Genomic DNA, 27,358 nt, shown 5'->3' with positions numbered 1-27,358 from the left:
GTGTTCGCGTGGATGTCATTTGTTGATGACAGGAAAAGGTGAGAGATACATAACGTGAAGAGTCCGAAATCCCGAGCGACGGTCCGATGCTGAGTCATCCTAGCTCTCCGACACCCCACCACCATCTTACTCATCATCACGTGCGCACACGTCCGCTCAGCTCTAGGGTTTCTCCCCCCACAGATTGGCCGCAGTAATTTTTCGCCCGGAAAAACTGCCTGCCAACCGCCAATCCACCGCACCGACGACGACAATACCATCCCAGACGAGGGCACCTGTTTTATTTCTCCCACGAAGTAACACAACACACAAACCGCTACAATGGCCAAGACCTCGTGAGTGCCGCCGCTGCTCTATCTGGACCACAACGACGACTGGCGATTTTATCTCGCGACGATGGACGATGCAAAAGAGGTGGAATAATTGCCTTGAGGGAGGGGGAAGGCACACACACGTTTTGAAAGAGGAGGAGGAGGGCGCATTGCTTGTCCACATTACGCTTTGCTGAATCTTGTCGCTGTCGTGGGGTCTCACAACGTCGAAAATTTTGGGCCAGGAGTTGTGTCGCATCGTCAATCGTCGGGATCGCCAGCCGTCAGGTGTCTTCTGCTGCTGCAGACCACACGCCGCAACGAACAGAGTATACTGACAACGTTCCCAGGCGTGGTGCCCCCGGTGGCAAGCTCAAGATGACCCTCGGTCTCCCTGTGTACGTTTGGACGACGAATCCGATCTCCCCCGAGAACCCACGAAACCAACAGTCGCTAATACGTGTCCTGCAGTGGTGCCGTCATGAACTGCGCCGACAACTCCGGTGCCCGTAACCTGTACATCATCTCCGTCAAGGGTATCGGTGCGCGTCTGAACCGCCTCCCCGCCGGCGGTGTCGGTGACATGGTCATGGCCACCGTCAAGAAGGGCAAGCCCGAGCTGAGGAAGAAGGTCCACCCCGCCGTCATCGTCCGTCAGTCCAAGCCCTGGAAGCGCTTCGACGGTGTCTTCCTGTACTTTGAGGACAACGCCGGTGTCATCGTCAACCCCAAGGGTGAGATGAAGGGCTCGGCCATCACCGGACCCGTGGGCAAGGAGGCTGCTGAGCTGTGGCCCGTAAGTTTCTGCTCTTCACTCCCTCGTCGGCCGCGAATCTGCCTGCTAATTCTTCTGACAGCGTATTGCCTCCAACTCTGGTGTTGTCATGTGAGGAGGGGGTCTTCTTCGATAGCGAAATTGAAACGGCGAATGGAGATACACAGAGGATGAAAGCCACGAATTTTCTATGTCCCCAACACAACCTCAGTCCACCACAACCCGTCGATGCTTCCACCGCGAAAAAAAAAAATTGTTTTACGACCTCTAGATGAGAAATTATCTCCGGGCAATGAAGGGATGGATGGACAGCAGACGGGTCTTTGGAGATTGGGAAGTGGGTGTCTTTTCCTGAGGTGGCAAGGGGCTTTGCATTTCGGTCGCGGCGTGTAAAGGGTGATTCATATCGGGCATCACATCAAGGACAAAAAACTTCAATACCTCTGCTCGCGTGTGATCGTAGCCGTCGTGTGTAGGTGGCATGTTCCGAGCCCCTTGTGCGCCACTGCCTGCACGGGCAGAAGGATGAAAAAGTTAAGATGTACTGACAACGAGGTGAATGCAAGATCCGGACATGGTATTACTATCTTGCCCGCGTATACTATTCATTCCAACTGAGGCCCCCAAAAGTAAAAAATGCTGCTCTTTTCCTTTCCTGAACGCCATTGATAAAGCCCCCTCGCAGTGCCCATGGTGATGAAAGCATAGTGAGCCTGGAGTGGAGCTACAGAAGAATCGCTCGGTGTCAAGCCTTTTGACACCCCATGATGCAAGTAGTCAGTAGAGAAAGACTTCTGACAAAATAAGCCAATGTAGACAATAGGCTGCTGCTGAGTTTCCAATTCGTTGCGTGTCGTGTGCGTGCGTGCGTGCTCGCTTCGTCCTCTCCTGGGCCTCGACCAGACGGGTTAACCAGGAGGGTTGTGTTGTTTGTACATGGGATTGCAGGTCGAGGGCAGTGAAGACATGTCTCTGACATGAGTAGATTTAGGCATTCTTCGCCTTGCTATGATTATTGCGTAGTTTGACACTTGCAAAGTAACACTTGTCTTTCAAATCGGGGTATTTTTATCCCCGGTATGGTGCGTACTCGTGGTGACCGAACGGTCGATAGCCGGGAGGCAAGCTCTGCTGGGCTTGGGCAGGATGCATTCCCGGTGGAGGCGCATGCGTAGGTCGGCCATGTACGGCGTGCTGATGATGGCCAAGCTGGTGACCGGGAGCATATTCAGGAGGATAGTGGGGGGGAATGGCTTGCTGCACATGGTGCGGAGGAGGCTGGACCGCATACTGCTGCGGAGGCAGTGGCTGATGATGATGGTGTTGTTGTTGCTGCTGCTGCTGCGGCGGCGGCGGCAGCTGGTGATGCATAGGCTGGTGCATCTCATGATGTTGATGGGCAGGCGGTGGCGGCTGCGACACGGGGCGAGAATGCATGAAGGCTGGATTCTCCCCGGGCAGAGGCACTTGGTCCATCTTCTTGGCCGGCTTGCCCTTTGGCTTGGGGGCGAGAGGACCGACTCGCTGCTCGGCGGCGGCCTGCTGCAGTTTCTTGGCTGCGAGCGTGGCCTTGCGCTTCTCGACGGCACCAGCCATGTTCCCGTTGGCCCAACGGTCTGGAGCGCTGTTAGTTGGACGGGTCCGAGACAGAAAAATACCAACTTACTCTTCATGGACGCGGACATCTTCTCTGACTTGGTCATGGCTCGATACTCCTTAGACGAGTCATCGCCACCCTCCGTCGTGGGTTGAGACGTTGGGGTGCCTGTGCGCGTCTCGGGGGATGGACCCTTGGAACCACGACGCACCTTGATCTTGGGCGCTTTCGGGGCATGGCTCTGCTGACTCAAGTCTGGTGCGGGAAGTGGGATGACCGTCTCCATGTATTCATCCCGGTCACCAACATCCGGGCCAGCCTTACGGACTCTCTTCCGGGGAGGCGCGGTGGCGCTTTCAGGGTTGTCCTCCAGCGCAGCGCGGAAACGCTTTTGACGGTTCGGCCTGAATGAGTAGCTTGATTCAACAGTGGCGGCTGAGTCGGCAGTGGACGGTCGAGACTCGCCGTTGTCGCTGAGAGGCAGCGAGGGTCGTCTGTGCTTGTCAGACTGGGGAAGTCGAAAGGTGATGAGGAATCGGCCATCAGCCTTGCTGACGCGAACAGAGGGTTGGTGGTCAGCCCTGATGGTGACCTTGCCTCTGTTGCGACGAGCTGCAGCAGGCTTGAGCGCCTCATATCGCTCATCTTGGATCATGGAGTCGGCATCGTCGTTGCGCACTCTGGTTCGGGCCGCACGCTTGCGGCGTCCAGTACCTGGCGTCTCCGCATCCGAGTTGTTCCCGCCATTGAAGCTAGATGACGGTTCGCCGCCGTCGACGATATCAGCGTCGGCATTCTTGCGTCTGCGCCCACGGCCCGAGGTTGGGACGGGCGTGGCAGCGCGGCTCGCATCATGGGCGGCCGGCTCGAACAGCTGCACAGGCTTGCGCTGCCTCTTGCCAGTCACGCCCTCTGTCTCGGTGGCCTTGACGGTGGGCTTGGGCTGGTTGCGCAGGGATCGGCCTCGCGTGGAGAAGCCCGCTTGCTGCATCTCGGGGTTCTGCTTGCCAATCTTGGACGGATGCGGATCGTACTCGAAGCCATAGGCGCTGGCCATGATGCGGTCCTGGGCCTGGAGGTAGCGCGTCTCGGTGACGACAGCCTCCTTTGCCTTTGCCTTGTAACCCTTGACCTGGAAGTCAGGCTCCTCCCAGTTGATGCCCTCTTGTCCCAGGTCCTTGGTGCGGGTCTCGTATTTGTTGTCAGCCAGTCGGCGCCGCTCTGCATTTTCGCAGTCGTCTACCCGCCTTTGTTCCTCGGCATACTCCTCTTGCCAAGTGTTCATGCAGTCCGTCAGTGCGTAGGCCAGAGCCAGAAGTTCCTCGTTGGACTTGTCCTGGTAGTCCTCGGCCGCGCTGAGAAAAACATCGACGTCCTGTATTTTGCGGAGCTTGTAGTGTTTCAATTTCGCGACGGAAGCCTCCTGCGACTCGGACGTATCGTTGCTGTCCACCTCGTCCGCCGCGATGACCGGAGAATTGAACGATGTGAGCTCACCAGCGTCGAGAACCGGCGATCCGCGGGTCGGAGTGTTGAGCGCAGGCGTTGCCAGTTCAGTGGGAGGACCCTGCGCGTCTATCATGTCGTCGGCGACGGCATCGAGGTCAATGCCACTGTCTTTTCCGGACTCCTTCTCCTCGGGGGACTGCTCGTCACTAGCGGCATCCTCCTCCTGAGGTCGGGGTTTTTGCTCAGGATAAACAGAGTACTCGCCCCAAACATACGGTGTCAAGTGACCCCACGGACTGGGTGGCCGAGGCTGCTCTGCGCACCATCTGAGTGACCCCAGCTGTGAGCGAATATGCTCGTCGCTCAGGTCTGTGCTTAGAGCTGAGTCGCTTGAAGAAGGTACGCGCGGTATCTCGGACGGTTGTGGCGATACAAGTTTGGCGTCTGGTGATTCCTGTTTGGTACGGTGCTCAGATTCAGCCTGAGGCTTGTGCTCCCCCCCCCCTGCTTCTTCTACGCTCTTCTGCTCATTTGGCCGGGAGTGGCTGGGTGACGATCCTTTGCTCCCCAACAGCTTCTGGTCCCGTTCTTGCGCGGCTGCGGGACGTTGCTCGGCATTGATTGACGTGTTAGTGCTGTTTGGGGTCGCGGCACGACTTCCATTGCCGGAAGGTTCTGCTAGTTCTGGATCGATGGGCGTCGGGGTGGATGTTTTGGTTGCGGATTCAGACGTGGATCCAGGTTCGACGGGATGGTTCTGGGGAAGGGCATCTATCTCACCCCAGGGGAAGCCATACTCTCTAGGCTCGATGGACTTCCACTGTAGCCCTGGGAGTTCCTCGCGTCGAGACATGCGACCCAATGCCCAGGGTGGAACATCGGCGTCGCAGAATCCCTTGGTAATGGTTGGCTCAACAGCAAGTCTCAGCAGAGTTGATCGCTGGTTCCAGTCCATGCTGGTCAACTTCTGGTCCTCAATGCCAAACCATGTGACGTAGAAACAGCCGCCTGATGCTGGTTTGATCAACTTTTGGCAGTTAATAATGTAAGGTCGGTATTCGCTGAAGAGCCTGCGATTGCCGTGGAGCTCACGATATGTGTCACCGTAAATCTCGTACCGCTCGATGGGCTCAGACGGCATCGAAAGCATCGAAATCGCGCCTTTACAGGATATGCGCTGAGGCTGCCCCTTCTTTGGCTCACAGAGATCGGAGCATGTGTGCTTTTCTGGCTCATGCTTAAATTCCTGCTTCACCAGTGCCCCGTGCTGTTGTTGCTTCAGTCTGAAATTTTCGACCTCCGAGTGATTGTCACGGCTTTTGAGGCGGCTTGATGAAGTCGAATTCGGCACCATGGGTCCATCTTCCATCTGCTCAGCTTCAAGGGCATAGTTGACGCGAGGTTTCCTGCGTAAGGTGTGACCGCCTTTGCTGGGGCTGTTCGGTTCACCAATCTCAGCAGAAGCTCGTGAGAACGAGGCTGACGAGCGAGACTGCCTGCGAAGGGTTGGCGATTGTGACGCTGACTGTGATTGCCGAGCAGTATCAGGGATCAATTCCCCTTGAGCGTCAAGTAGGACGCCTTCACGCTCTGCGCGATCTTGGATCATCCAGTTGTGCGGCTTCTCACGGGAGACAATGAGCTTGGCTGGCTCATGTTGAAAGGGATCCTGTTTTGGCGCACATTCCTCTTTGGTGAGGTAATGGCCCTCTTGCTTCTCCGCCATGATTGCGGAGGCGGTCGAATTCACAGAAGAATGTCGACGACCTTGTTCACCTTGATGGGAATTTGACATGTCATGTCGTGACGTGCGCCAGCCGTCGGCAGTGCTGGTGATGAGGCCAACGTTTGAATTGGTAACGCTGGATGGATCTTGAACGGGACGGGCAGTCCACGTCGACGCGAACAAGGGGCCAGGGAACAAAGAGAAGCAGAAGGACCAATGAAAAGCTCCCAGTGGGCGAGTGTTCTCTGTGTGCCGCAGAGTCTCTCAGGGTCGTGTGAATGTTAATTGATGGTGTTGGTGAGATGTCAGCCTGCCTTTGGCGTGGTATACACGGAGCGAGGCTACGCAGAGATTTGCTGGCAGGCGAGCGACGGCGACTAACACGTGTGTTTGCAGTGTGTCGTCGCTGCGTGGTATGTATCCAGAGCTGGGTGACAGTGAGAGAAAAGGGGCTGGTGCGTGATACACGAGGGAGAAGAGGGTGGACGTGAGCATTCACAGTCGTTCGGATGGCGAGCAGGCTGGTTCATCTCTCTCCTTGACTCTGATGAGCGCTCGAGCCTGGATAACTCACAATACCGGCCGACCGACTCAACTTTCATGAGTGTGGGGTGCGCCAAGGCCACGACAGCCAATGACAGCGCCGGACGTCCAGGCCGGGTATCGATCTGGCTTGATCCAGCCTCCCCAGCCGGGCTAGTCCACTGGCACTTACAGTGAGCGACTCCCCTGAGCCCCTTTGTCCGGAGTTCTGCCAGCTGCCCACGCCTCCCACTGACCACTCACGTCACACATCCGTACCTCGCCTTTCCATCTTGGGACTAGCCTCCAACCCCGAGCTCCCGTGACGCAGCTATAAGTCCAGTCCCATGCCTTTGAACATTGACTTGCACTGAGCTCACCTGAGCATTTGCTGCGACATCAAGAGATTGAAACATAAGTTTGAGGATCTTGAAGTTCTGGGTCGAAGGTCGCTGCCACTCTAGCACTACTAAGATTCATAGCTATGGATTCGTGGTGGCTGGCAGTATCGCGACTCCCAAGGCTTAACACGTGATAAGAGTGGGCTACAAGTCTACGTCAACCAAGGTGCCCAAGCGGCTGATCTATGCACCTTGCTGGGAATGCTGCTGCACTACCCACGACAGCTCCAACGTTCCAACACTAGAATTTACAACAGCACACCCCAACTCTGGCTACCTCGTCACCATTTGAATTGACAGAGAGCAACTATAAGACGCACCACTTGACTGATCGCCTTCAGATATCACCCAGCGCCATCAAACATGGCTTCCAAGAAAACCAAGGCGCCCGCCGCCGACGACAACCTCGACGAGCTCTTCTCCGGCATTGGCGACGACGCCAAGACCAAGAAACCCTCTGGCGCAGCATCCAAAACTTCCAAAACAGCGGCCTCCAAGAGCAAGGCAGACGATCTCTTTGCCGACCTCGAATCCGAGCTCGCGTCCCCGCCTGAGCAAGCAGCTATTTCCCGACCACACACCCCTCGCGTGAACCCCGGCAAGCGGTCGACTGCGACGCCCCCCGTCACAGACGACAAGGCCTCTGCTGCCGCCGTCGGACGAAAGTCGACAGACAGCGCAAGGAGTCTGAGGGCAAGCTTCACACCCAGCGCCACAAGCTCAGAGCTTCACGAAGCAGAGAAGAAGGGTCCCGTCGAGCAGACAGCGCAAGCACCTGCTGCCCAGCAACCACAACAACAGCAGAGCGGTGGAGGATGGCTTGGGGGATGGATCTCTACAGCCACAGCGACGGCCAATGCGGCTATGAAACAGGCCGAAGCTGCGTACAAGGAGATCCAGCAGAACGAGGAAGCCAAGAAATGGGCGGAGCAAGTCAAGGGCCTCCGCCAGATCGACGTGGGAGCCATCCGTCACTATGGTACGGCAGAACCAGTCTTGTTACTGAATGCAGAACTAACAGCGCACCAGGTGATGAGCTTCGCCACATGGCCATGCCGACGTTGTCGAACATCTTACACACCCTGGCACCCCCAATTGGGTCACACGAACGACTCCTGATTCATATCACCCATGACCTCGTCGGATACCCTTCGCTGGACCCATTGATTCATGGAGTCTTCGCGCGCGTCATGTCGCAAGTCGAGGGAGGAGATCTGTTGGTCGTTCAGCGTGGGGCAGAGAGCGCCTCGCGACGATCCAGCGATGGCTCGGCTGGCTGGCACGACGGGCCTTGGTGGCGCCAGGTCGATTCCCCGCGTGAGTTGGGTCTGGTCAAGGGATTGGCAGAGGGCACGAAGCTATGCCGTGCCAGTGCCGAGAGCTATTCCGCTGAGTATTTTGCTGCGCACGGTGGCATCGACGAGGCCAAGATCAGGGCTACCGAAGCCGTCAGCGAGACCAACCCCGTGCGCACCTCGGACCTATTCCTGTCCGTGCAGGCCATTTCCATGGATGGTGAGCTGAAGCTGTTCGCCGGCAGTGCTACTGCCGAGCAAGAGAAGGAGGCGTCTGCGGTCAAAGACCAGGCTGAAGAGGAGGTCTGCTTTGCCGTCTACATCCTCGACCCCGTCCACGATATACACTATGCCACTGTCAGCCAGGCTATTCCCTCGCGGTGGGTGCGTTGGCTTGATGCACCAGCTCTCTTGACGCCGACATCCGGCGAAGAGGAGTCCAAGACTCCGACTGATCTCAATGAGTTGCCTGACGAGATTCGCGAAATTGTCGCCAGTGGTGGCGTCGATCCCCGGGAGTGGGTTGCCGAGTGGATCGAGGAGCTTCTGAGTCTGTCTGTCGGCGTGGTCGCTCAACGATACGTAGCCAGGCGGATGGGTGTTGGCGAGGGCGGCCTTGGCAAGGGCAAGAAGAGAATGGAGGATGTCGTTCTTGACAATGCTGGCGAAGCGGCCAGAGCCGGTGTGATCTAGCCTTGTTATGGCGGCCTCGGAATCCAGGGTCTTTATGAGCGTTTCCATGTTGTTATTAATATCAAGCAGTCCATTACCTCCACTGCTGCTCACGATATGTTCTTGGGGCATAACCGCAGTCAATGGGATCGATTTATGAGTCTACAATGATATACGAGGATCTTAGGTATACCAAGCCGAACTCTGATATTGACTGGTTATGCAAGCTCATTTGGAGACATCGTCTCTCACCACAGTGCCCGCCTTCTTCAGCTCACCCTTGGCTGCCCTCGTCGCTGTGCGTGGCTCGACATATCGCAATGGCCTATACTTTGGCTCCCACATCTGCTCCCGAATCCACTCGTCCAGCTCATCGTCCTCCTCAGGAATGTCCCTCTCAGTGGCCACGCCCTCCTGGACCGCGGCTTGGATCACGTTCCGGGCCACGCGCACGCTGACCTTCTTGACCTCGAGCACGTCTGGCAGCAGGGGCGCCTTCTGATCACGCTTCTTCGTGGGGCTCATGCTTGCCACGCCATGCACGGCCGCCACGAGCATCTTGTCCGTCACGCGGCTGGCGCGCGACAGGACGGCGCCAAGACCAATGCCAGGGAAGACGACGCTGTTGTTGCATTCTGCCACCTCGATGCTGACCTCCTTGCCATTCTCACCCCAGGGACCCTTGACGGGATCAAAGGGTGAACCAGTGGCTACCAGAGCCTGGCCGTCAGTCCACTTGAGGAGGTCTTCCGGCTTTGCCTCGTGAAGACGGGTTGGGTTGGATAGAGGCAGGATGATGGGTCGCGAGGCGTTCTTGTGCATTGCCTTGACTACAGATTCGGTGAAGGCTCCGGGTACTGTAGATGTACCAATGAGAACATTGGGTCGAACAGTTTCCACCACGGACTGGAGATCGGTTGACTTGTCGGACCAAGACGAGGCGTCCTTGACAAAGATCTTTTGAGCATCGGACACCTCGGTATCAGTGGTCAGTAGCCCCGGTCTGTCAATGAGCCTGTGCTTGTCAGTCATCCATCACAGCCAAGATTAATTCACCAGCCGAGGTTGCTGCCCACTAACCATATTTGCTTCGCGGCTTCTTCGTGGCTGATACCACCTTCGGTGGCAATGGCACCCCTCACTGCGTCTGCGATGCCCACACCAGCCGATCCGGCGCCAAATACAACCAGTCGAATATCCTTCAGATGGAGGCCGCTTATATCCAAGCCGGCCATGATCGCGGCGAGAGTTACACAGCCGGTTCCTTGTACATCATCGTTGAAGCACGGCATTTTGGGGCGATACAGGTCCAAGAATCTCCTCGCTAGAGATGCACTGATCAGTTATGCGGTTCCCCGATTCTTGTGAAAGGGGGCTTACCGTTTTTGAGGCCAAAATCCTCAAAGTGGATGTAGGCCTTGGGGTACAGCTTCCTCGCTGCCTTGACAAAGGTATCCACGAATTCGTCGTACTTCTGGCCTCGGACGCGCTTGTGCTGGAGGCCGAGGTAGAGCTCATCAGAAAGGAGCTCCTCGTTGTCGGTTCCACAGTCGAGCACCACGGGCAGACATCTCGACGGGTGGAGACCGGCACAGAGCGTCGTGAGAACCAGCTTGGCCACGGAGATGAGGACGCCACCCACGCCCTGGTCGCCGATGCCGAGGATCTCCTCGCCGTCTGTGACGACAATGTAGTCCACGTCCTCTGCGTTGCCCCATTGCGCGAGATCCGGCTCCACGCGCTCCTGATGGTTGATGTTTAGATAGCAACCCTCTGGCCTCCTGAAGATCTTCGAGTACCTCTGGATGGCATCGCCTTCGGTGGGTGTGTACACGACGCTGAACACCTCTTGCAGGTGATCCTCCAGAAGCTTTGACCAATCAGGCTACGTTTTAGATGGAAAGGAAGGTGCGGACAGACCTTGTAGTACAGAACTTCATTCTGGTCCTTCAGCGAGGTCAGGAACGTGTTCTTGGCGAGATTGTCTGGCCTGGAGGCATATTGTTCGTATGCTCTCTCGGCCTGCTGCTCCAGCGTCTGAACAGCCTGGGGTAGCAACCCGGTGAGATTGAACTTGACCCTCTCCTCTTCTGGGAACCCCGAGCCCTTGTTGAAGGCAGGCGTGTTGAGCAGGGCAGCTCCCGTCAAGGCGCAGTCGACCGGACCGCTTGTGCTGAGAGGCAGATGGCCGAACTTGGACTTTTGCGGTGCCATTTCATACGCAGTACTACGCACTGCTGGTGTTTGGCCCTGTGAGTAGGGAATTAGGCGTTCACGGGTGACAATCAGAATCAAGTATTAATGCATTGTTGCAAAGACACTGAGGTGAGGTCGAGCGCAACAGTGACGTCGTCTCTGGCACATCCGCCGCCGGAGCCGCGTTGCATGGCATCAGTCTAGTACCTTATCCACACAGAACACGACAGACAATCCCATTTTCAAAACACACGCTGGGAATGGTGTGCTGAAAACACTTGGATATCAGCGTGTGCACAATATCGCATGGGTCGCGCCGTAGTGGGTAATTACAGAGGCTTTCACGTCGAGCTGATGCAAAAAAGGAACACATCAGAATCACAAATGTAGGAGCGCCTGGAGCCTCGCCCGTGTGAGATGGCATCAAGAGCCAGACGGGCATGGACTATGATGGCCCAGAAATCTATTCTTGCAGCACGAGCATCCCTCTCGGTTGCCTCTTGCGAGGGGTTCCTCGACAGGATGCTCATTCGCCTAGCCAGCCGACTTCCCACGCGTCGCACAAGACGTGTTTCGCGAGGAAGATCTTCACAAGGAAGACTCGTGGTGAGGTTCCGTCAAAGGACGAGTGGCTGGGCATGGACGCTGCGATGTTGGTGTCTCCTCGACTGGACTCTGGAGGGACCAGCCAGGAGGATGAGTTGAGGCAGCGTTTGTACGGCGTCGCGAGGCCCTGTGTATCACATAGCCCACTTGGGCCACAGCAGGGACGCGCTGGCCTTTTTTTGAACGCCAATAACGCTATGAGAGAATCGCGCGATGCTCAAGAGCGCGTTGGTTGCTTGCTCAACGACGAATTGTCGAGATGGAGAGAGCAACACCTTTGGTGGCGGCAGAAAATTCAGTGGCAGCCAGTGTGTGCAGCGTCCAGCCAGCCCCTGACCGCCTTACCGCTTACGGAGCGCTAATAATCGCCTACCGGATCGGCCCGGCGTGTCTGAGGCTTCGTCTTTACCAACCCGATCAATCATTACGACGTTCACGATGAAGCGGACGCTCAGCGGCTGTACAAGAATGTCCCAGTACTTTTTGTTCTGCAATCTGATCCGAGGCTCTAGATCTAGCTCAACATGCCCAAGTATTGGGTCGTGATCTTGGTATCCTTCTTTGCCCCCTGGACACCAACGGTAACAACCTCCCCTGGAACAATGTCCACCAGATTGTCATCAAATTTGACGTCGTCATCCTCACATTCCAAAGAAACACCTTTGACGGGGAACTCAGCGGACACAGACACGCTCTTTCCATCGCTTGACAGCTCCGTCTTGAGGTGCTTCGGCTTTTGCAGGTGGACATACTTGAGGGGCTCGGGCCAGTTCACGTACCGGGCAATCTGCTTCCCGTTCTGGTACAAGTACGCGCCGACAACGGTGCGCATCTCCAGCCCGGCGTCCTTCTTCTCGACTGGGACGTCCATGGCGATGATTTCCGTGGAGCGGTTGGCAGGAAGTTCGATGCCCGAAGAAACCTCTTTAGAGAAGGTCTCTTCGCCCGTCTCAACATCCCACGCCTTGACAACACAGTCCACCTTGAGGTCTTCGAGCTGGAGATTCGAGCCCCAGATCTCAATCTGAATCTTGGTCTCGATATCCACGCGAGTGTACTTGTTCTTGGGGTGCTTGTGCTCGCGACGCGTCATGCCAATGGAAATGGGTGCCATCTCACGCTTAACGGTGTAGTAGGCATGCTTGGGCCGGAGGTAGTAGTCGCAGATGGCCCACGAAGTGACCGGCCAGCAGTCATTGATCTGCCAGACCAGGGCGCCACCGCAATACTCCCGCCCAGGACCTCGCCACTCTCTCTTCCACAAACGGTAGGCCGAGGCAAGACACTCGGCCTGCATCAGCTGCGTACAGTAGACAAAGTGCTCCAAGGGGTCTGGCGCATAGCGGAAGTTCTCGACCAAGTACAGGGCGATTCGGCGCTCGTGACCGTCAGCCTTGTTGTGGAAGTCGACTGTGGAGGACTGAGGGTAGCGGTCAGGATCGTCTTTGCCCTTCGGGAGAAAGGCGTCAATTGTCTTGACGGAAGGAAACGCTTCCATGCCAAACTCGGAGACGAACCGTCCGACGAGTTTGTCAAAGTTCTGATACTTCTCCTGAGAGCCATGCCAAACATTCCACTGGTGGATATCGCCAATCGTCGGATCGGTAGAATCCTTACCACCCCACGGGCTTCCAAAGTGGTAGTACGTATCGGGAATCAGCTCAGCACACGCATCGGCCAAGATCTTCTCGTAGATGTAACGAGCCGGGAAATCAGTCTGCAGCCAGCTTTCGGAATCCTTGTTGTCCGGCTCATATGTGAGCTTCTCGCTCTCCTGGTATTGGTAGTCTTCGTTGTTCCCGGCCCAGATGACGATGGAAGGATGGTGTCGCAACATCTTGATGTTCTCCTCGGCCTCCTTCTTGATGGAGGCGCGCATCTCCGGCCATGCTGGGTAGTTGCCACAGCCGAACATGAAGTCCTGCCACACCAGTATGCCAAGTTCATCGCAGGCATCGTAGAATGCTTGTTCTTCGTAGATGCCGCCACCCCAGACTCGGATCATAAACTGGTTGCCATCGGCCACGAGCTTCACCCAGTCATAGTATCTCTCCTTGGAGATGCGTGGAATGAAGTTATCCGCAGGGATCCAGTCACTGCCGCCGCAGAAGATAGGAATGTTGTTGACTTCGAAGAAGAAGCTGGTTCCGGGCTGGTCTTTCAAAGGGCGCTGAGCAAGCTCGGACCTCCGTAGACCAATTCGCTTCTCGGAAGAATGAACTTCAGTTTGCCCGTCAAGAAGAGTCGCCTTTAATGTGTACAGGGGCTGCTTTCCATAACGAATGGGATACCAGAGCTCAGGGTCCTCAATAGTGAACTTGGCACGCGCAGCGTCTGCCACATCGACCGTCTTGGAAGCGACTTGCTTTCCGTCGAGAGAAATGTCGAATTTCACAGTGGCAGCACGTCCGTCGACCAGAGCACAAGTCGAGATCTCGGCCTTCTTTAGGTCTTTGGGGACGTTGATCCTCGCGGACAAGTCGGTGATACGCGATTCGAAGATGTGCAGATTGACAGGTCTCCAAGGACCGCAAGATAGAAGAGCTGGGCCCCAGTCCCATCCCTGCTTTGATCAGCCATGGTCACAATATTATTGCCAGAGCTCTTACCCAGTGGTACTGTGTTTTCCTCACGGCGAGCCTCGAGACATCGCCGTTCCAGCAACCCCACTTGTGGTCAGGGTACTTTTCAACAAGCTTCCAGCCACGGAGGTAGGCACTGTCAAAAGTTATGACCAGTTCGTTCTCGCCCCCGTCGTTCTTCAGGACATTGGTAACGTCGACATCGACGGGGATGAACATGTTATCAGTCTCGGCCACCTTTTGTCCGTTCAGCTCCACGGTGGCAAAGGTGTCGAGCCCATCAAAAGCTAGCAAGGCCTGGGACTTGCCTAGGTCTTTAGGGCTTGTGAAGGTGGTCTTGTAGACCCAGACGGTCTCGCCAATCCACTGCACTTCGAGCTCATTCTTGCCAATGTAGGGGTCGGGAATGAGCTTGTGATGGAGGAGGTCGAGGTGAACGTTGGTAGGAAACTGACCAACGGGTAGGTACTCAGAGTCGGCTTTCTTGGCTTCCTTGAATTGCCAGTTCTTGTCAATGGCAACGGTGCTTGTTGGCTTCATAATGCTGACGTGTGAGACGAACCACGTCCTGTGCCAGAAATCGAGTGCAGTGTAAGAAGAAGGTAGGGAAAGAATGAGAAAGCGAATTCAAGGAGGCAGAGAAAGGCTTGGTTTATACCCTCAGGCTAATAAGATGGCCGTGGGTCTTTTAGGCTAGCACCTGCTATTGCTTGTACGAGAACGCCTGTGGTGGCTCCTTCTCCGAAAGTATGAAGCGGGCCCCGCGTTCTAACTTAGGATTCGGGGTCATGAGGGGCTCTTTCCCTTTCCGTGTTGGTTGTTCACCCGGGCGATCACCGGTCTGTCAAGGAGAGCGCCAACTAGTATCTATTGGAAAGCGGTCTTTCAAATCGATCATTGGTGAGATGGATAGTAGCTCTTCATCGCCGAAGAACGCATGCCTCTGACGGCAAACACAGCCATCTGCTCCTTCTCTCATCATCCGGCGGCTGTAAACGGTGTGGGGTCCCAACTTACATCATGTTCTGTGCTCCCCGCGATTGTACATACGGACGGTCTTATAAACCCCCGTGTCTACAACAGACCAACAAGTGGTGATAGATTTACCGTGGGCGGAAAGCCGTACAAATATCGCGCGTGGCTTGGCGCCGTCAGCGCTTGGCATGGCGCGGGAAGCTTTCTCTTTGAAGCGCCACGTCCGGCCGAGAAAGTCAATCGTCACTAGAATTTGGCTCGCTGGCCAGGAAATTCCCAACACCGCGCCGCAGGAATTACAAAGTCCGCCCTAGCGCCCGAGAAGGTAGCGTCCGGGAACCAGGACCAGTCGCAAGATTTATGTGTTCAAAGTACTTGCCGGTGGTTCATTAATTGATTACTACCATGATGCAGGTGAGATCGATCGGCAGAGTAAAGGACGTCGAAATTGATCGTAGCAAACACGCTCGCCAAAAGAACAGAAGCAAGTTGCACATCTAGCCCAACAAGTGCGCTCCCCATCTCCCACAGTTGGGCCACAGCTGGGCCCAGCCCGTTCATCAGCAGCACCCACCTCCTCGTCGACGATTACTGCTCAACGTGAAAACCTCTTCCCACTCCCTCAAGCCCCAGTTCTGCGTTCTGCTCTTGCCTCTCTTACGTCTGCGCAGACCAGGGATGCCTCCGTCGTCGATAGTGGCGCCGGTCATTGTGCTTTTGATGCTGCCGCCATCGCTGGCCGTGTTCCACCCGCCGCTGTCGCCGTATTGAATGCCACTCATGGGGTCATCGGGGTCAATCTCCCCGAGCTCGATCTTGGTGAGGATGATTCGAGCCAGTCGGCCAAAGATCTCATCCACACCTTCGCCATTGAGGGCGCTTGCCTCGGTCACTACTGATATCCCTGCCGTGCTTGCCCAGCGACTCGCCTCGGCGCTCGAGACTTCGCGTCCCTCGGGTGCGACCGTCGCTCGTTGTTGGCTCCCTGCTGAGATCGACCCGCTGTAATCCCTGAGCGATGACCCAGATGCGGCCGGTGTTGTTGAGAACGGAAAGGACCCAGATGTGCCGCCTGATGTGGAAGCTAGACTGCCCGGTGTGGAAGGCGGCAGGTTGGTGTCGGGAGAGTCCTCTGCTAGGTCCAGCTTGTTCCCGACCAGCATCAAGCTTAAATTCGGTGACGCAAGTGCTCGTGCATCGTTTAGGAACGGCTGTAGCGATCGAAAGGACGTGTGCGAGGTGAGGTCGTAGACGAGAATGGCGCCAGCCGCACCGCGATAGTACGATCTTGATACAGATCTGAATCGCTCCGTGCCGGCCGTATCCCAGAGCTGTAGCTTGATTCGTTTCCGCCGGGCGCCCGTGCCGACTCTGATGATTTTGCTTGCAAATTCTACCCCAATGGTCTGCGAAGACAGGACGCGCCATTCATTCTTGACGAAGCGGTGCAGTAGACATGATCTGTTGTCGATGTTAAACTCGGTTCGTCAGGGCGGTTATCGCGGGCTGCGCTCACTTGCCGGTGCCGCTGGGGCCGAGTAATATGATCTTGGCAAGGTAATCGTACATGCTCCCGAGCTCCTGTGACACGTTATTCAGCAAAAGCATCGCTGCGACGGTATGGCGAAGCTCACCTGCTCGGGCGCCGTGCCGCCGCTCTCTTCGCTGGCGCCTGATGATTTACGCGGCCTCGTCATTGTTGCGAGTCTTCGGAGCTGTAGGGCCGTCGCATGCAGAATGTTGCTTCACTTGTGATGGAAAGGCACTGAGAAGGTATCGCAGGGCGATTTCAAAGATTTCATTAAACGACCAGGTAATAGCAAGTCGATGGAGAGCTTATCGGGCCGCAATTGAGCATGTGCGATTCATGTCGCGAATGGCGGTCATCTCCGTCATTCGAGGCTCATTCGCAGGGGTCGCCAGTTACGTAATCTGCTTTTGGCGGTCAGAATCCGTACATTCGGCAGGGTAACCTGTACCATCGTCTTTCTATCACGCATCATGTAAGTGCCTTCGTGGTCATTTAGCGGCCAGACACTTATTTGTACCGAATATATTCGCGAGGCTTTGCGCCATGATCATCATATAAAAGATACATACCAACACGACCATACACCGGCTTGGGTCAAACAAAGGATCATATTACCTTACGTATTATGATTACCTCCCCAGCGGCGGCATATGATCCACAATGGGCCGATGGACCTCGCGAAGTCGCGAATCAGCAGCATGTAGGGTAGTCAAATCATCTCCGCCCTACTAACCTCGGCCCAGACAAGTCACTTATTTACATGCCCAGCAGTTAGAATTGTCTGCTCATCCTTCAACATCGAAGCTCACGCCCAGTTCCAACATCCAGTATCCCGCTTCCGGCCACTCGAGTCAATACTTCAAAAGTATTCAACGCCCAAAATGAAAATCTCAGGTAGGACCTTCATCATCTCTGGCGGGTATGTCCATCCGTCCCATCACATGCTGCGGCCAGGGCTCATGTCATCAGCGCGTCCGGCCTAGGCAAAGCCTGCGTGGAGGAAATACTCAGCCATGGCGGCAACGTCGCGATCCTCGACATGAACGAAGAAGACGGCCAGGAACTGGTCAAGGAACTCGGTCCCAGCAGTCGTTTCTTCACCTGCAACGTCCTCGAGACCGAGAGTGTCAGTGCCGCTGTTTCAGGCACTGTTGCCTGGGCCCGAGAGACCGGCAAACTCATCGGAGGTGTCATCCCTGCGGCCGGCGTGTCTACGCCCGCGACGATGTTGGATCGCGATAATCAGCCCTTCAGCCTCGACGACTTTGAGTTCGTCATCAATGTCAATCTCCGCGGGACGATTGACCTTGTGAGACAGACGCTACCCCACATCGCTTCGCAACCGGCCTCAGAACCAGATGGCGAGCGAGGCGTCGTCATCATGGTTGCGTCTTCGGCGGCTTTTGACGGCCAGAAGGGGCAGGTGTCCTACTCAGCGTCCAAGGGCGCTGTAGCTAGCATGACTTTGCCCATGGCTCGCGATCTGTCGCGGCACGGAATCAGAGTGGTCACCATTGCGCCAAGTCTGTTCGAGAGTCGCATGACAAGCATGATGAGTGGCAAGGTCCGGAAAAGCTTGGAGAGTGCGATGGAGTTCCCGAGGAGGAGTGGACGTCCCGAGGAGTTTGCCAGCTTGGTGAAGCAGGCGATTGAGAACATTATGCTCAATGGTGTTGTCGTGAGGTTGGACGGTGCGATGAGAATGCCTAGCAAGATGTAAGCCTCACGTAGCATGCTCTCGAGCAGCTGAGCGAGGTTGATTTGATGTAAGTCGGACATCCGAGCCATGTAAATCACTGTTACCCCACACTCGGTGCACGCGGACACTGTTCGGCTATAAGCTCACCCGCCGTCTTCCTGTTGTCCACATGCATCTTGCATCTTATCTTTTCATTGTATATCTCAAGCAAAAAGCCTGGTGTATTTCCCATTATCAGAAGATGGCCCGTTACCAGGTTGCAGTGCTGGACGACTACCAAGGAGCTGCCGTCAGCAAGTTCTCCTCACTCGATGTGTCCCAGTTCCAAGTCACGCACCTCCGCGATACCCTGCCAGCGTATTCTCATCCAGATACACCACAGCATGCCAAAGATGAGCTCGTCAAACGGCTCCAGCACTATAACATCATATGTCAGTAACAATTGTATGGAGAACAACGTCGGTACATATACTGAACGGATCCAGCCACCATGAGGGAAAGAACACCTTTTCCCGAGGATCTAGTTCGCCAACTGCCCAATCTTCGACTCCTCCTGACCACGGGTGAGAGAAATGCAGCGCTTCATCTTCCTTCATTTCAGTCCATGTCCATCCCGGTAGCCGGTACTAGCAACACGCGGAACGCTCTGGGGACGCGAGGGGCTAGCACGGATAGCACCACTCAGCACTGCGTCACAATGATCCTGGCGTTGGCGAGGAATATTGCTGCCGATGATGCGAATGTCAAGGCCGGGGGTTGGCAAACGGACTTCGCAATCGGACTCGCAGGCAAGACGCTGGGTGTCGTGGGCTTGGGAAGGCTAGGGCTGAGCGTGGCGCGCATCATGCATCTCGCCTTTGGCATGAAGATCTTAGCTTGGAGCACAAACCTCACACAAGAAGCTGCTGATGAGAAAGCCAAGGGCTGTGGACTACCCGTTCAAGACGAGGGCGGCAACAAGACCTTCCAGGTTGTTTCCAAAACGGACTTGTTCAAGAACTCTGACGTTGTCACCCTGCAACTCGTTCTCTCGGACCGATCACGAGGCATCATCACCAAGTCTGATCTGGAGCTCATGCATGCCAAGGCACTCTTCGTCAACACGTCTCGCGGGCCCCTCGTCGTGGAGTCTGACATTCTTGACGTGCTTCAAGCCGGAAAGATTGCGGGTGCCGCCTTGGATGTCTTTGATGTCGAGCCGCTACCTAAAAACAGTCCTTGGCGCACTCAGGACTGGGGAAGTGGCGGAAGAAGCAGGGTCCTACTGACGCCCCATATGGGCTATGTCCAGGAGGACTCCCTCGGTAGATGGTATGAGCAGCAGGTTGCAAACATCAAACGGTGGGTCAAAGGAGAGTCGCTCGAATGTCTGCTAGCTTAAAAGGACCCCGTCGGTCAGGCAAATACACGCATACATCATCCCATATTGTCGATATCAGCCCTGGTTGTCCTTCCACTCATCCCACTCGTCATGTCCTCTCATCAACGCCTCCCTCCCCTCCGAGGGCGCGCTGATCCTCCACAAACCTTGCACCGCAGTAGTGACAGCCCAGCCAAACAAGCCCGCCAGTGTGAAAGGCGACCCCATGATCAATACGCCAAAAATGAACTGCGTGATGATGCCACCGACGTTGGCCCAGTTACCGAAGTGGATATAAATTTCTCCTTTGAGGAGAATATCGATCACGCTGGTGGAGAAGACCATCAAGGCCACAAACGCCCATATACTCCCCATGACCATCATCGCGAAGCTGCCCTTGCGGTCCTGGTAAAAAAGAATGTCCAATTTGTCTGTTTTCGACGCGCAGATACGAAGACATGCGAGCGTACGGTACACCAGGAACACAATGAGACCGAGGCCGAGTAGGATCGCGATGAAAAAGGAGACGTTGACGCCACTCAAGTCCAGGAAAAGAAAGGGGCACACCGTGTAGATGATGAGGACGACGTTGGCGTGGTTGAAGAGCAGCGCCATGGGGACAGAGCGTTCGGTGATGGCCATGACGGGCGGTGATTGCTGATGAGGCCTGATGTGTAAATGATGGATGTTGAGTGCAATGGGTAGGTAGAATTGTCGCGATTGTGGGAGATTGGGCAGCCGCCTGCGGCGCAGTAGTAACGTGATGCCGCTGAGACAGGGGGTGTCTTGGCGATACTTGTGTACCCGGTACCCTGTAGCCAGACTGAGGTACAGTAACCGAGGCGAGTGGTGCACAAGCAATTTTTTTTTTCGTTTTGCTTCCAAGAAACCATTCAATGTCCTATTGTTCAATTGTCGCACTGAGAAAAGGTAGGAGTTTTTACTGCTAGAATAACAACGCTATTGATATATGAAAACTACCCCTACAATAAAGAATGGATAGGTTGTGGTGTGGCCAAAGCCTGTCATGATCTGTGACAAGCCTTTTTTTTAAACGCCCTTGATCTCAATAACATCGCCAGCACGGGTGAATGCAAGTTCCTTCCTCGCCGTCGACATCTTGACAGGCCTGTCTGCCTCAAAGATTTCGTCCAGTTCTTCAAGCTGCATGGTGTTAGTTGACAACAGGAAGCTGGATCATTGTGGACTGGTTCACTCACAGTGCGGCCTTTGGTCTCGGGGAGGAGTAGATATACGACCATCACCTGAACAGCGTCCCAGATTGTAAAGACAATGTACGTCTTCCACCCAATCTTGTCCATGGAAACGGGCCAGGCATATTGGTTTAGCATGCCCGCGGCATTGACAGCGAGATTCGAAAAGGCCATTCCCTTTGCGCGCATCTCAAACGACAGGACCTCACATGGATACAAGGCTTGCAGAGGCGTGATGCCAACGGAATAGACGGCGCCAAACACAAAGATCATGGCCAACGCGGCCTTGGACGCTGCGTGATTGCCGTACAAGGCCTTGCCATCCGCATCGTCCCCCATATAGGAGGCCTGGAACTGTGACGACGCGATTGTCATCCCAAGCCAGACAATTGTGCACGCTGAGAAGGAGAAGAGGAGCAATGGTCGGCGACCGATCCTGTCAACCAGTGTGGCGCCGAGGATGGCAAAGGCGAACTGCTGGCAATTGTTGATGAGGGTGATGTTGGCTTGTTCAATCTCATTCTCGTAGCCAGCAGTGTCGAGGACAGACGAAAGGAAGTAGCTCAAGACAGAGTTCCCTGCCCATTGCCCAAAGATTGACATGGAGATGCTGCAGAGAAGTCTGTAGCGGGCGGCGCCCGTGTTGAAGAGAACACGGTAGTCCCACCAGCGCTTGTCGGCGCCATCCATGTTGAGCAGCTCTTGGTATTCATGCAGCTGGAGGGCTACCCATGGCGATCGTGGGTCGCCGTGGCCGTGATACCGCGTGAGGATCTCCCTGGCCTTGTCCTTCTTGTTGTTGACGTACAGCCAGCGTGGCGACTCGGGCATCCACATGCAGGACAAGACGATGATGCCACTGAACAGGGCTTGGAGCCAAGTAATAAGACGCCAGGAGTAATCGCCTCCGGTGTTCAGGGCGCCGCGCGATGCGCCAGCGGCCATGATGGAGCCGCTGAACCAAAGGGTGTTATACATGGCTAGGTATGATTAGTATACATTTGCCGTACGTATCGTCAGTTTGCTCACCTCCAAGCACACCGCGGTACGCGGGATGGTTGATCTCGATAACGTACATTGGCCCAGCCGCCGATGCAATCGCGACGCCAAAACCGAGAAGGAAGCGACCACCCATGAACTGAGGGGGAGCGTGCGAAAAGCCCTGAATGACAGTGCCAACGACGACCAGGCCAGCACCGATCAGCATGCCTACCCTTCGACCAAAGCCGTCCACGCAGGGACTGACAAACGGTAGGGCGACGATGCCGCCGATTTGGTACATGGACGAGACGATGCCAGCCCACAGGCCATCGTTCTGGACCCCATACTTTTCTTTGAACCAAGGGTTCTGGAGCAAATTGTTGATGAGCGAGCCGTCATAGCCATTCATGGTGCTGCATAGGAAACCGATGGCAGAGAAGGCAAAGAGCCACAGCTGTCCGCTTGCGAATCTTCGAGGCGGTTCCTTCAAGAAGGCTTCCTCAAAGGCCTCGTTGCCGTCGACAATGACGGTGTCCAGATATTTCTGTGCGCACAGGTAGGTCAGCTATGAAGATCTTTCGCTGCTGAATCCAGGATAATCACCCCATCGTCGTCTGGGAGCGACTCGATGCGCTGCACCGGATACAGTCTCTCCTTGACAGCCATCGGCGGCAATGGGAAGCCAATGCTATTAGACCCTTCAAGTGATCGGCGGTTAAGTCACTCCAGTGTTCGTGAAGGAGAACATGAATGAACGCGAGGAGCACGACGATCCGCAGGCAAGACCAAGGGAGTATCCAGGGATATGTATGTTTATCTGAAACGGTATGACTGCTCACTCGAGCTGCCAGGGCCCGATGCACCCCACCGGTGAATACTTTCAGCCGTTCGTGATCCGTAGTGGAGGGCGGGAGAAAGCCACAGACGAAAGCTCAATTTGGGGTCCATGCGGGTGGTCGGAGGAGTGACCCATTTTACCCCGGACGCATTTCCTGGGGAAGCGTGTCGAACCCTCGCTCGAGAGCACGCTCCCCTGCCGATTTTGATGAATATGCGTGTCCCATTCCTCAATTCATGTTGTCGTGGGGCGTAATGGCGGTTTGCCCCGGGTCACAGTCTGTCGGAAGCGGATGTCCTTGCATGGCGATGGCTCTCAAAAGAGCGACAATCCAAGTCTTGTTGCCAACGGGCGGTGAAACACCTGTGTTGGTGACTGACTGCACTTTGATCCCTGCGCAGCACCAGGAACCCGGGCGTCAGCCCGCAGTTGATCAAGCCATCGACTTGATCCTGATAACGCTAGGCCGGGAAGGGGGCCGGAAGTCGCAGCGATGGAAAAACGGACCTCTTCCCGACGCTGCGATGCCAAAAACAGGGGTAAGGCTGATGATGTGGCTGCCAATTGCCAATGGAAGATGCAGCCTCTGGCCAGCCGCCTCAACCCCCAGCTTTTGGCGTTGACAAGAGGCACCGGTTAATGGGCATTTAGCCGTCTCTCGGGCCCAGCACCTTGTCGCCCACGCAGCACCACGGATGATGGCAATAACGTGGTCTGCCAATAATTATCCTGTAAGCCCGTCGATGGTGGCTTATATTCGATGACCAACAAGCCGCCGAGAGCACAATCCCGCAAGATCTCCTCGTGAGCATGTTTAGCTTGACCGAGTCCCTTCGAAATGCGCACTGCTGCAACGGCAAGCCTTGTCCAATGCACCGGGTGGTAAACCGCAACGGCAAGCTCATGATACTCCCCAAGGCTCAAACACTTGTAGGGCCCGGGCTCCTCCAGGAGACGACAGCCACGCACCACTCGCTGCATTGCCTGACCAGTTCTAGACTCTAGCCTGAAGCTCATGGACCAGGATGTTGGGGCCTCAGAGTGATCTTGTAGTCATGCTGCATGGACTCCTTCGTCGAATATAGGCCGACCGTGCACCACACTTGATACGTCTCATCGAAGTTCATGGCACCCATTGTCAAGTCTCAAGACTGATTGGACCAATTGTTGTATCGAGGGAGTTAGCTTGACTCCTATACCCCGGCATTCGCCCGCAGTCCATCAGAGCACAATGCTGGAGCTAGGCGTAGGGGATGCGTCTCCAAAGGAGTAAATCTCATACGAGTCCCTGAATAGCCGGAAGTTGACGCGTGCAGTCTGTCTCAGTCGGTTTCTGTGTGCTGTGAATGGACCTGTAGAAGTCGTCCTCCTGCGCCTCTAGGTCTTCACACGCTTCGGTAAAAGACTCACGAATCCACGATTGCCCGTTTTGCACGAAAACAATTCGCTACAAGCGACAGAAAGCCCGCGGACACTTGCCGAGCAGCTCCCGACCACGACCGAGTGCGGTTCGCGACGTGGACGTTGCAGGTGTAGCGCTCATCAAGCCCACGCTGCGATAGATCGAACATTGAAGCCTCGAGGCGCTAGAAGCGCTCTAGAAGTGGTAGTAACATGTCTTGTCCGTCCAAAGGCGGGTGAACACGGGAATTGGTGCCTGGATCCAAAGGAAGGTCGAGAGACGACTGAGCTCTTGAAGCAGCCGTTAACAGTCCTTAGCAGAAATAGCGGAGCCGCACACGGCTTCCTGCTGCGATAGGTTTGGCGGGGCGCGCAACAGTAGTTTTTCCGTGTTCACCCGCTAAGCCACGAAAGTGGGGTCAAAATGAGGCGGTCGTCGCGGGGAATTTTCGCGCTTCACTGGAGCGAGCGAGCAACGGAGCTGATTGATGGTTCCAACTCTAATTAATGACCTACCAGACTACGTGCTGCCGGGTCCGGCGCAAGCAAGCTCGCATCGAGCTCACTCACTGAGCGAAGTCGCTCATTCCAAGCGCCAACTCCGCCGCGCGAGCGTCTGCTGCTCTTGCTTCACCTTCCTTTTCCTTTGTTCACTGTCGCCCGGAAATGTCGACCTCTGCCAAAGCGACAAAGAAGAGTGCATTCTCCTGCGAACCATGTCGAAGACGGAAGGTTAGCCAGCCAGCCATCCAGCCAGCCAGTTGAGCCATCGATTGCTACAGGGATCGACCGGCAGTTGTTGCGTGCGTGAACAGGCCCAGGTGCTGACAGCCAATGTTCTCAACAGGTCAAATGCGGCGGGGAGCAGCCCGTGTGCAACCGCTGTGCATCGAGAAAGGATGAGTGCGTCTACAAGTTGAATCCGACTTTATCTTACACCCAACGCCTCGAGCAACGCATCAAGGAGCTTGAGGACCAATTGGCGGGGCACCACATCTCTGGTCATTCGAGATCTCCCATCTCGACACACCCGTCATCGTCTCATTCGAGCCCACCATCCTTTGCGTCGCACGATGCCCCGTCGTCGAGTCGCGTGCCTGGCGACGAGCTCAATGTGCAGCGCAGGTTCCGCGGCCTAAAGGTCGACGACAAGGGAGGCGTCGTCTACCAAGGAGCTACTAGCTTTTTCCACCTGCCCAACGACCGCACTGGAGGCGGTGCGGGCAACAGATTCCTGCCTCTGACAGAAGTCGACGTGCAGAGGCGCGAGCGCCTCGTCACCAACGCCTGGCAGCAACGGGCATTGGAGAATCTCTCAGAGATTCCAGTGAGAAACATATCTTCATCCTGTGCCCCGTGTGATTGTAAAGCTGACCGCGATCGACCCAAAGGAGCCATTTCAGTACCTTCTCAATGTGCACTGGTGCTGGATACAGCCTCTGTTCAACTTTGTCTATCGACCGGCATTCACGCGTACGCCCATTGACCTCTTGTTGCCTGTCTGGAGCTGAGATAGACTAACTGGCTGTAGGTGACATGCAGGCACTGGGCCCCTATTACTCTCATACACTGCTCAATGCGATGCTTTCGCACTCGATACGCTGGGGAAAAAGCGACCCCGCGACAAGACAGCTGTTGGATGAGTCCTACGAAGGGGGCGTCGTCTTCGGGAAGCATGCAAGGGCCCTCGTGTTTGAGGAGCTCAGCAATGGCATCGTCACCGTCCCCACGATTCAGACGCTCCTCCTTCTCAGCGCGCAGGAATGCGGGTTTGGGAACGCAACGCAAGCGTGGACCTACAGTGGTCTTGCCTTCCGCCTCATAGACCATCTTGGAATTTGCGTCGATGGCACGCAGGTCTTGAACACTAGCATGAGCGACGAGGAAGCCGAGATTCGGCGTCGGCTTTTCTGGAGCTGCTATTTCTGGGACAAGATGATCAGTCTGTACCTTGGTAGGGCGCCGTCGATGCAGCATTCAGCTGTCTCGCCGCCCCATGTCATGTGTGAGTGTTGTCAGGCGTGCATCACCATTGTGGCCAATCTTCTGACACAAGAACAGTTGACGACTCTGCCGAAAACGACCCGTGGACGCCTTTTGGCATGCAAGCTGGCCCGGCCTATAGCTACCCACCGACACCGGCGCACTCGGCCTCGTGCTTCACGAGCATGTGCCAGCTGTCCGTCATCTTCAACCAGATTCTCGTGCACATGTATGACCCCATGTCGCAGAATACCGAAGAAGAGGTCGACGAATGTGTGCGGTCGCAGGAAGCTGCGCTGCAACAGTGGTGGGACATGCTCCCGCCCTTTTTACGCCTCGACGCGACGTCTCTGCCTGCGATGGCGCCACCGTCACATATTGTGACTCTCAAGTATGTGCTTCTTGACCGCTGATCTCTAGTCCACTGTGCTGACCTTGTAATAGCTGTCTATACCACACATTCAGGATCCTCCTGTACCGACCAGTGCTCACACGGGTTAACAAGGATGCCGAGCATCCAGCCCCGATACAAAAGTACTTGATCGACTGCGTGACCTCGGCGACGTCCATCATCGCCATCTTCAACCTCTTCTGCAAGACCTTTAGCACCAACTACTGCGTGCTGTCCCTGTCATATAGCGTATACATTGCCGCCACCATATACCTGCTGCAAGTGCAAGCCTTTCCAAACGACCACCAGGCACTGCAACGCCTTGACTACTGCATCAGGGGGCTGAATGAGGTCAAGCGATATAGTCCTAGTAAGTTACCTCAACCCTACGATCCATCTAATATTCCGTACTTATCATCTCTTAGTTATTGGCGGAGCTCTCAATCTCATCAATAAGGAGCTGGCCTCTCTAGGGATCAGCCTAAAGTCCTCTGCCTACATGACGCCGGACCCTACCAGTGCAGTTCCAGAGGGACCGGCACAGAGCCCGTTCTACGCGGCCCATAGATCCAATAGCTTTCATGGCATCCCCCTGACCAACAACCCGACCCCTTCGACGGACTTTGGCTCTCAGCAACACGGGGGGTTCGATACATTTGGGCCGTCCGATACGACGGCGATGGAGCCCAGCATGTATGAAGCCATGTCCTCCCTCGAGCCGCTGAGCGCCTGGGTCGGTACCATACACAACTTTGACCCTGCCTAGCCAAATAAAATTACTCGAGTTGGGCGACAAAAGGCAAGCTGAAAAGCCACAGCCCTATGAACTTGAACCTCCTTTACTTTAAAGCAT

The 27,358-nt window shown here is 55.6% G+C and overlaps 10 protein-coding genes across 10 annotated transcripts; 4 read left to right on the top strand and 6 right to left on the bottom strand.

Moving 5' to 3' along the window:
- Nucleotides 1–222: 222 nt before the first annotated feature.
- Nucleotides 223–1,662, top strand: F5Z01DRAFT_645362 (ribosomal protein L14 domain-containing protein). The gene is made up of 4 exons (XM_046262834.1): nucleotides 223–335; nucleotides 662–709; nucleotides 783–1,107; nucleotides 1,169–1,662. Exons 1-4 carry the CDS (start codon nucleotides 322–324, stop codon nucleotides 1,199–1,201), a joined length of 420 nt encoding a protein of 139 aa, XP_046122106.1. The 5' UTR covers nucleotides 223–321; the 3' UTR covers nucleotides 1,202–1,662.
- F5Z01DRAFT_645359 (uncharacterized protein) lies at nucleotides 1,663–6,410 on the bottom strand. Its single transcript, XM_046262833.1, has 2 exons — nucleotides 2,753–6,410; nucleotides 1,663–2,702 (listed from the first exon to the last, which is right to left on the bottom strand). The coding sequence occupies exons 1-2, from the start codon at nucleotides 5,925–5,927 to the stop codon at nucleotides 2,155–2,157; spliced, it is 3,723 nt and encodes a 1,240-aa protein (XP_046122105.1). The 5' UTR covers nucleotides 5,928–6,410; the 3' UTR covers nucleotides 1,663–2,154.
- Nucleotides 6,411–6,750: 340 nt separating this feature from the next.
- On the top strand, nucleotides 6,751–8,873 carry F5Z01DRAFT_322812 (maintenance of telomere capping protein 1). The gene is made up of 2 exons (XM_046259034.1): nucleotides 6,751–7,760; nucleotides 7,811–8,873. Exons 1-2 carry the CDS (start codon nucleotides 7,145–7,147, stop codon nucleotides 8,767–8,769), a joined length of 1,575 nt encoding a protein of 524 aa, XP_046122104.1. The 5' UTR covers nucleotides 6,751–7,144; the 3' UTR covers nucleotides 8,770–8,873.
- Nucleotides 8,754–11,173, bottom strand: F5Z01DRAFT_322884 (uncharacterized protein). The gene is made up of 4 exons (XM_046259035.1): nucleotides 10,669–11,173; nucleotides 10,129–10,618; nucleotides 9,829–10,072; nucleotides 8,754–9,763 (listed from the first exon to the last, which is right to left on the bottom strand). The coding sequence occupies exons 1-4, from the start codon at nucleotides 10,960–10,962 to the stop codon at nucleotides 8,977–8,979; spliced, it is 1,815 nt and encodes a 604-aa protein (XP_046122103.1). The 5' UTR covers nucleotides 10,963–11,173; the 3' UTR covers nucleotides 8,754–8,976.
- Nucleotides 11,174–12,064: 891 nt separating this feature from the next.
- On the bottom strand, nucleotides 12,065–14,672 carry F5Z01DRAFT_679395 (family 2 glycosyl hydrolase; the record flags this gene model as incomplete). The annotated part of the gene is made up of 2 exons (XM_046265520.1): nucleotides 12,065–14,113; nucleotides 14,160–14,672. The coding sequence occupies 2 exons, from the start codon at nucleotides 14,670–14,672 to the stop codon at nucleotides 12,065–12,067; spliced, it is 2,562 nt and encodes an 853-aa protein (XP_046122102.1).
- A 789-nt stretch (nucleotides 14,673–15,461) lies between these two features.
- F5Z01DRAFT_645349 (P-loop containing nucleoside triphosphate hydrolase protein) lies at nucleotides 15,462–16,974 on the bottom strand. Its single transcript, XM_046262832.1, has 3 exons — nucleotides 16,742–16,974; nucleotides 16,624–16,688; nucleotides 15,462–16,568 (listed from the first exon to the last, which is right to left on the bottom strand). The coding sequence occupies exons 1-3, from the start codon at nucleotides 16,802–16,804 to the stop codon at nucleotides 15,668–15,670; spliced, it is 1,029 nt and encodes a 342-aa protein (XP_046122101.1). The 5' UTR covers nucleotides 16,805–16,974; the 3' UTR covers nucleotides 15,462–15,667.
- Nucleotides 16,975–17,519: 545 nt separating this feature from the next.
- Nucleotides 17,520–19,718, top strand: F5Z01DRAFT_633178 (uncharacterized protein; the record flags this gene model as incomplete). Its single annotated transcript, XM_046261928.1, has 4 exons — nucleotides 17,520–17,557; nucleotides 17,608–18,354; nucleotides 18,410–18,768; nucleotides 18,823–19,718. 4 exons carry the CDS (start codon nucleotides 17,520–17,522, stop codon nucleotides 19,716–19,718), a joined length of 2,040 nt encoding a protein of 679 aa, XP_046122100.1.
- Nucleotides 19,683–20,555, bottom strand: F5Z01DRAFT_645343 (uncharacterized protein). The gene has a single exon (XM_046262831.1). The coding sequence runs from the start codon at nucleotides 20,337–20,339 to the stop codon at nucleotides 19,773–19,775; it is 567 nt and encodes a 188-aa protein (XP_046122099.1). The 5' UTR covers nucleotides 20,340–20,555; the 3' UTR covers nucleotides 19,683–19,772.
- Nucleotides 20,556–20,562: 7 nt separating this feature from the next.
- On the bottom strand, nucleotides 20,563–22,762 carry F5Z01DRAFT_322732 (general substrate transporter). Its single transcript, XM_046259033.1, has 4 exons — nucleotides 22,496–22,762; nucleotides 21,941–22,436; nucleotides 20,918–21,891; nucleotides 20,563–20,861 (listed from the first exon to the last, which is right to left on the bottom strand). The coding sequence occupies exons 1-4, from the start codon at nucleotides 22,556–22,558 to the stop codon at nucleotides 20,748–20,750; spliced, it is 1,647 nt and encodes a 548-aa protein (XP_046122098.1). The 5' UTR covers nucleotides 22,559–22,762; the 3' UTR covers nucleotides 20,563–20,747.
- Nucleotides 22,763–24,498: 1,736 nt separating this feature from the next.
- F5Z01DRAFT_322329 (fungal-specific transcription factor domain-containing protein) lies at nucleotides 24,499–27,327 on the top strand. Its single transcript, XM_046259031.1, has 7 exons — nucleotides 24,499–24,863; nucleotides 24,979–25,458; nucleotides 25,523–25,604; nucleotides 25,663–26,136; nucleotides 26,193–26,505; nucleotides 26,559–26,875; nucleotides 26,931–27,327. Exons 1-7 carry the CDS (start codon nucleotides 24,798–24,800, stop codon nucleotides 27,269–27,271), a joined length of 2,073 nt encoding a protein of 690 aa, XP_046122097.1. The 5' UTR covers nucleotides 24,499–24,797; the 3' UTR covers nucleotides 27,272–27,327.
- Nucleotides 27,328–27,358: the final 31 nt, after the last annotated feature.

This window comes from Emericellopsis atlantica (assembly GCF_019669845.1).
Source record: "Emericellopsis atlantica unplaced genomic scaffold F5Z01scaffold_3, whole genome shotgun sequence".
Taxonomy (NCBI): Eukaryota; Fungi; Ascomycota; class Sordariomycetes; order Hypocreales; family Bionectriaceae; genus Emericellopsis; species Emericellopsis atlantica.
Note: the sequence above shows the minus strand (reverse complement) of the source record. Positions and strands in the feature narration are given on the sequence as shown.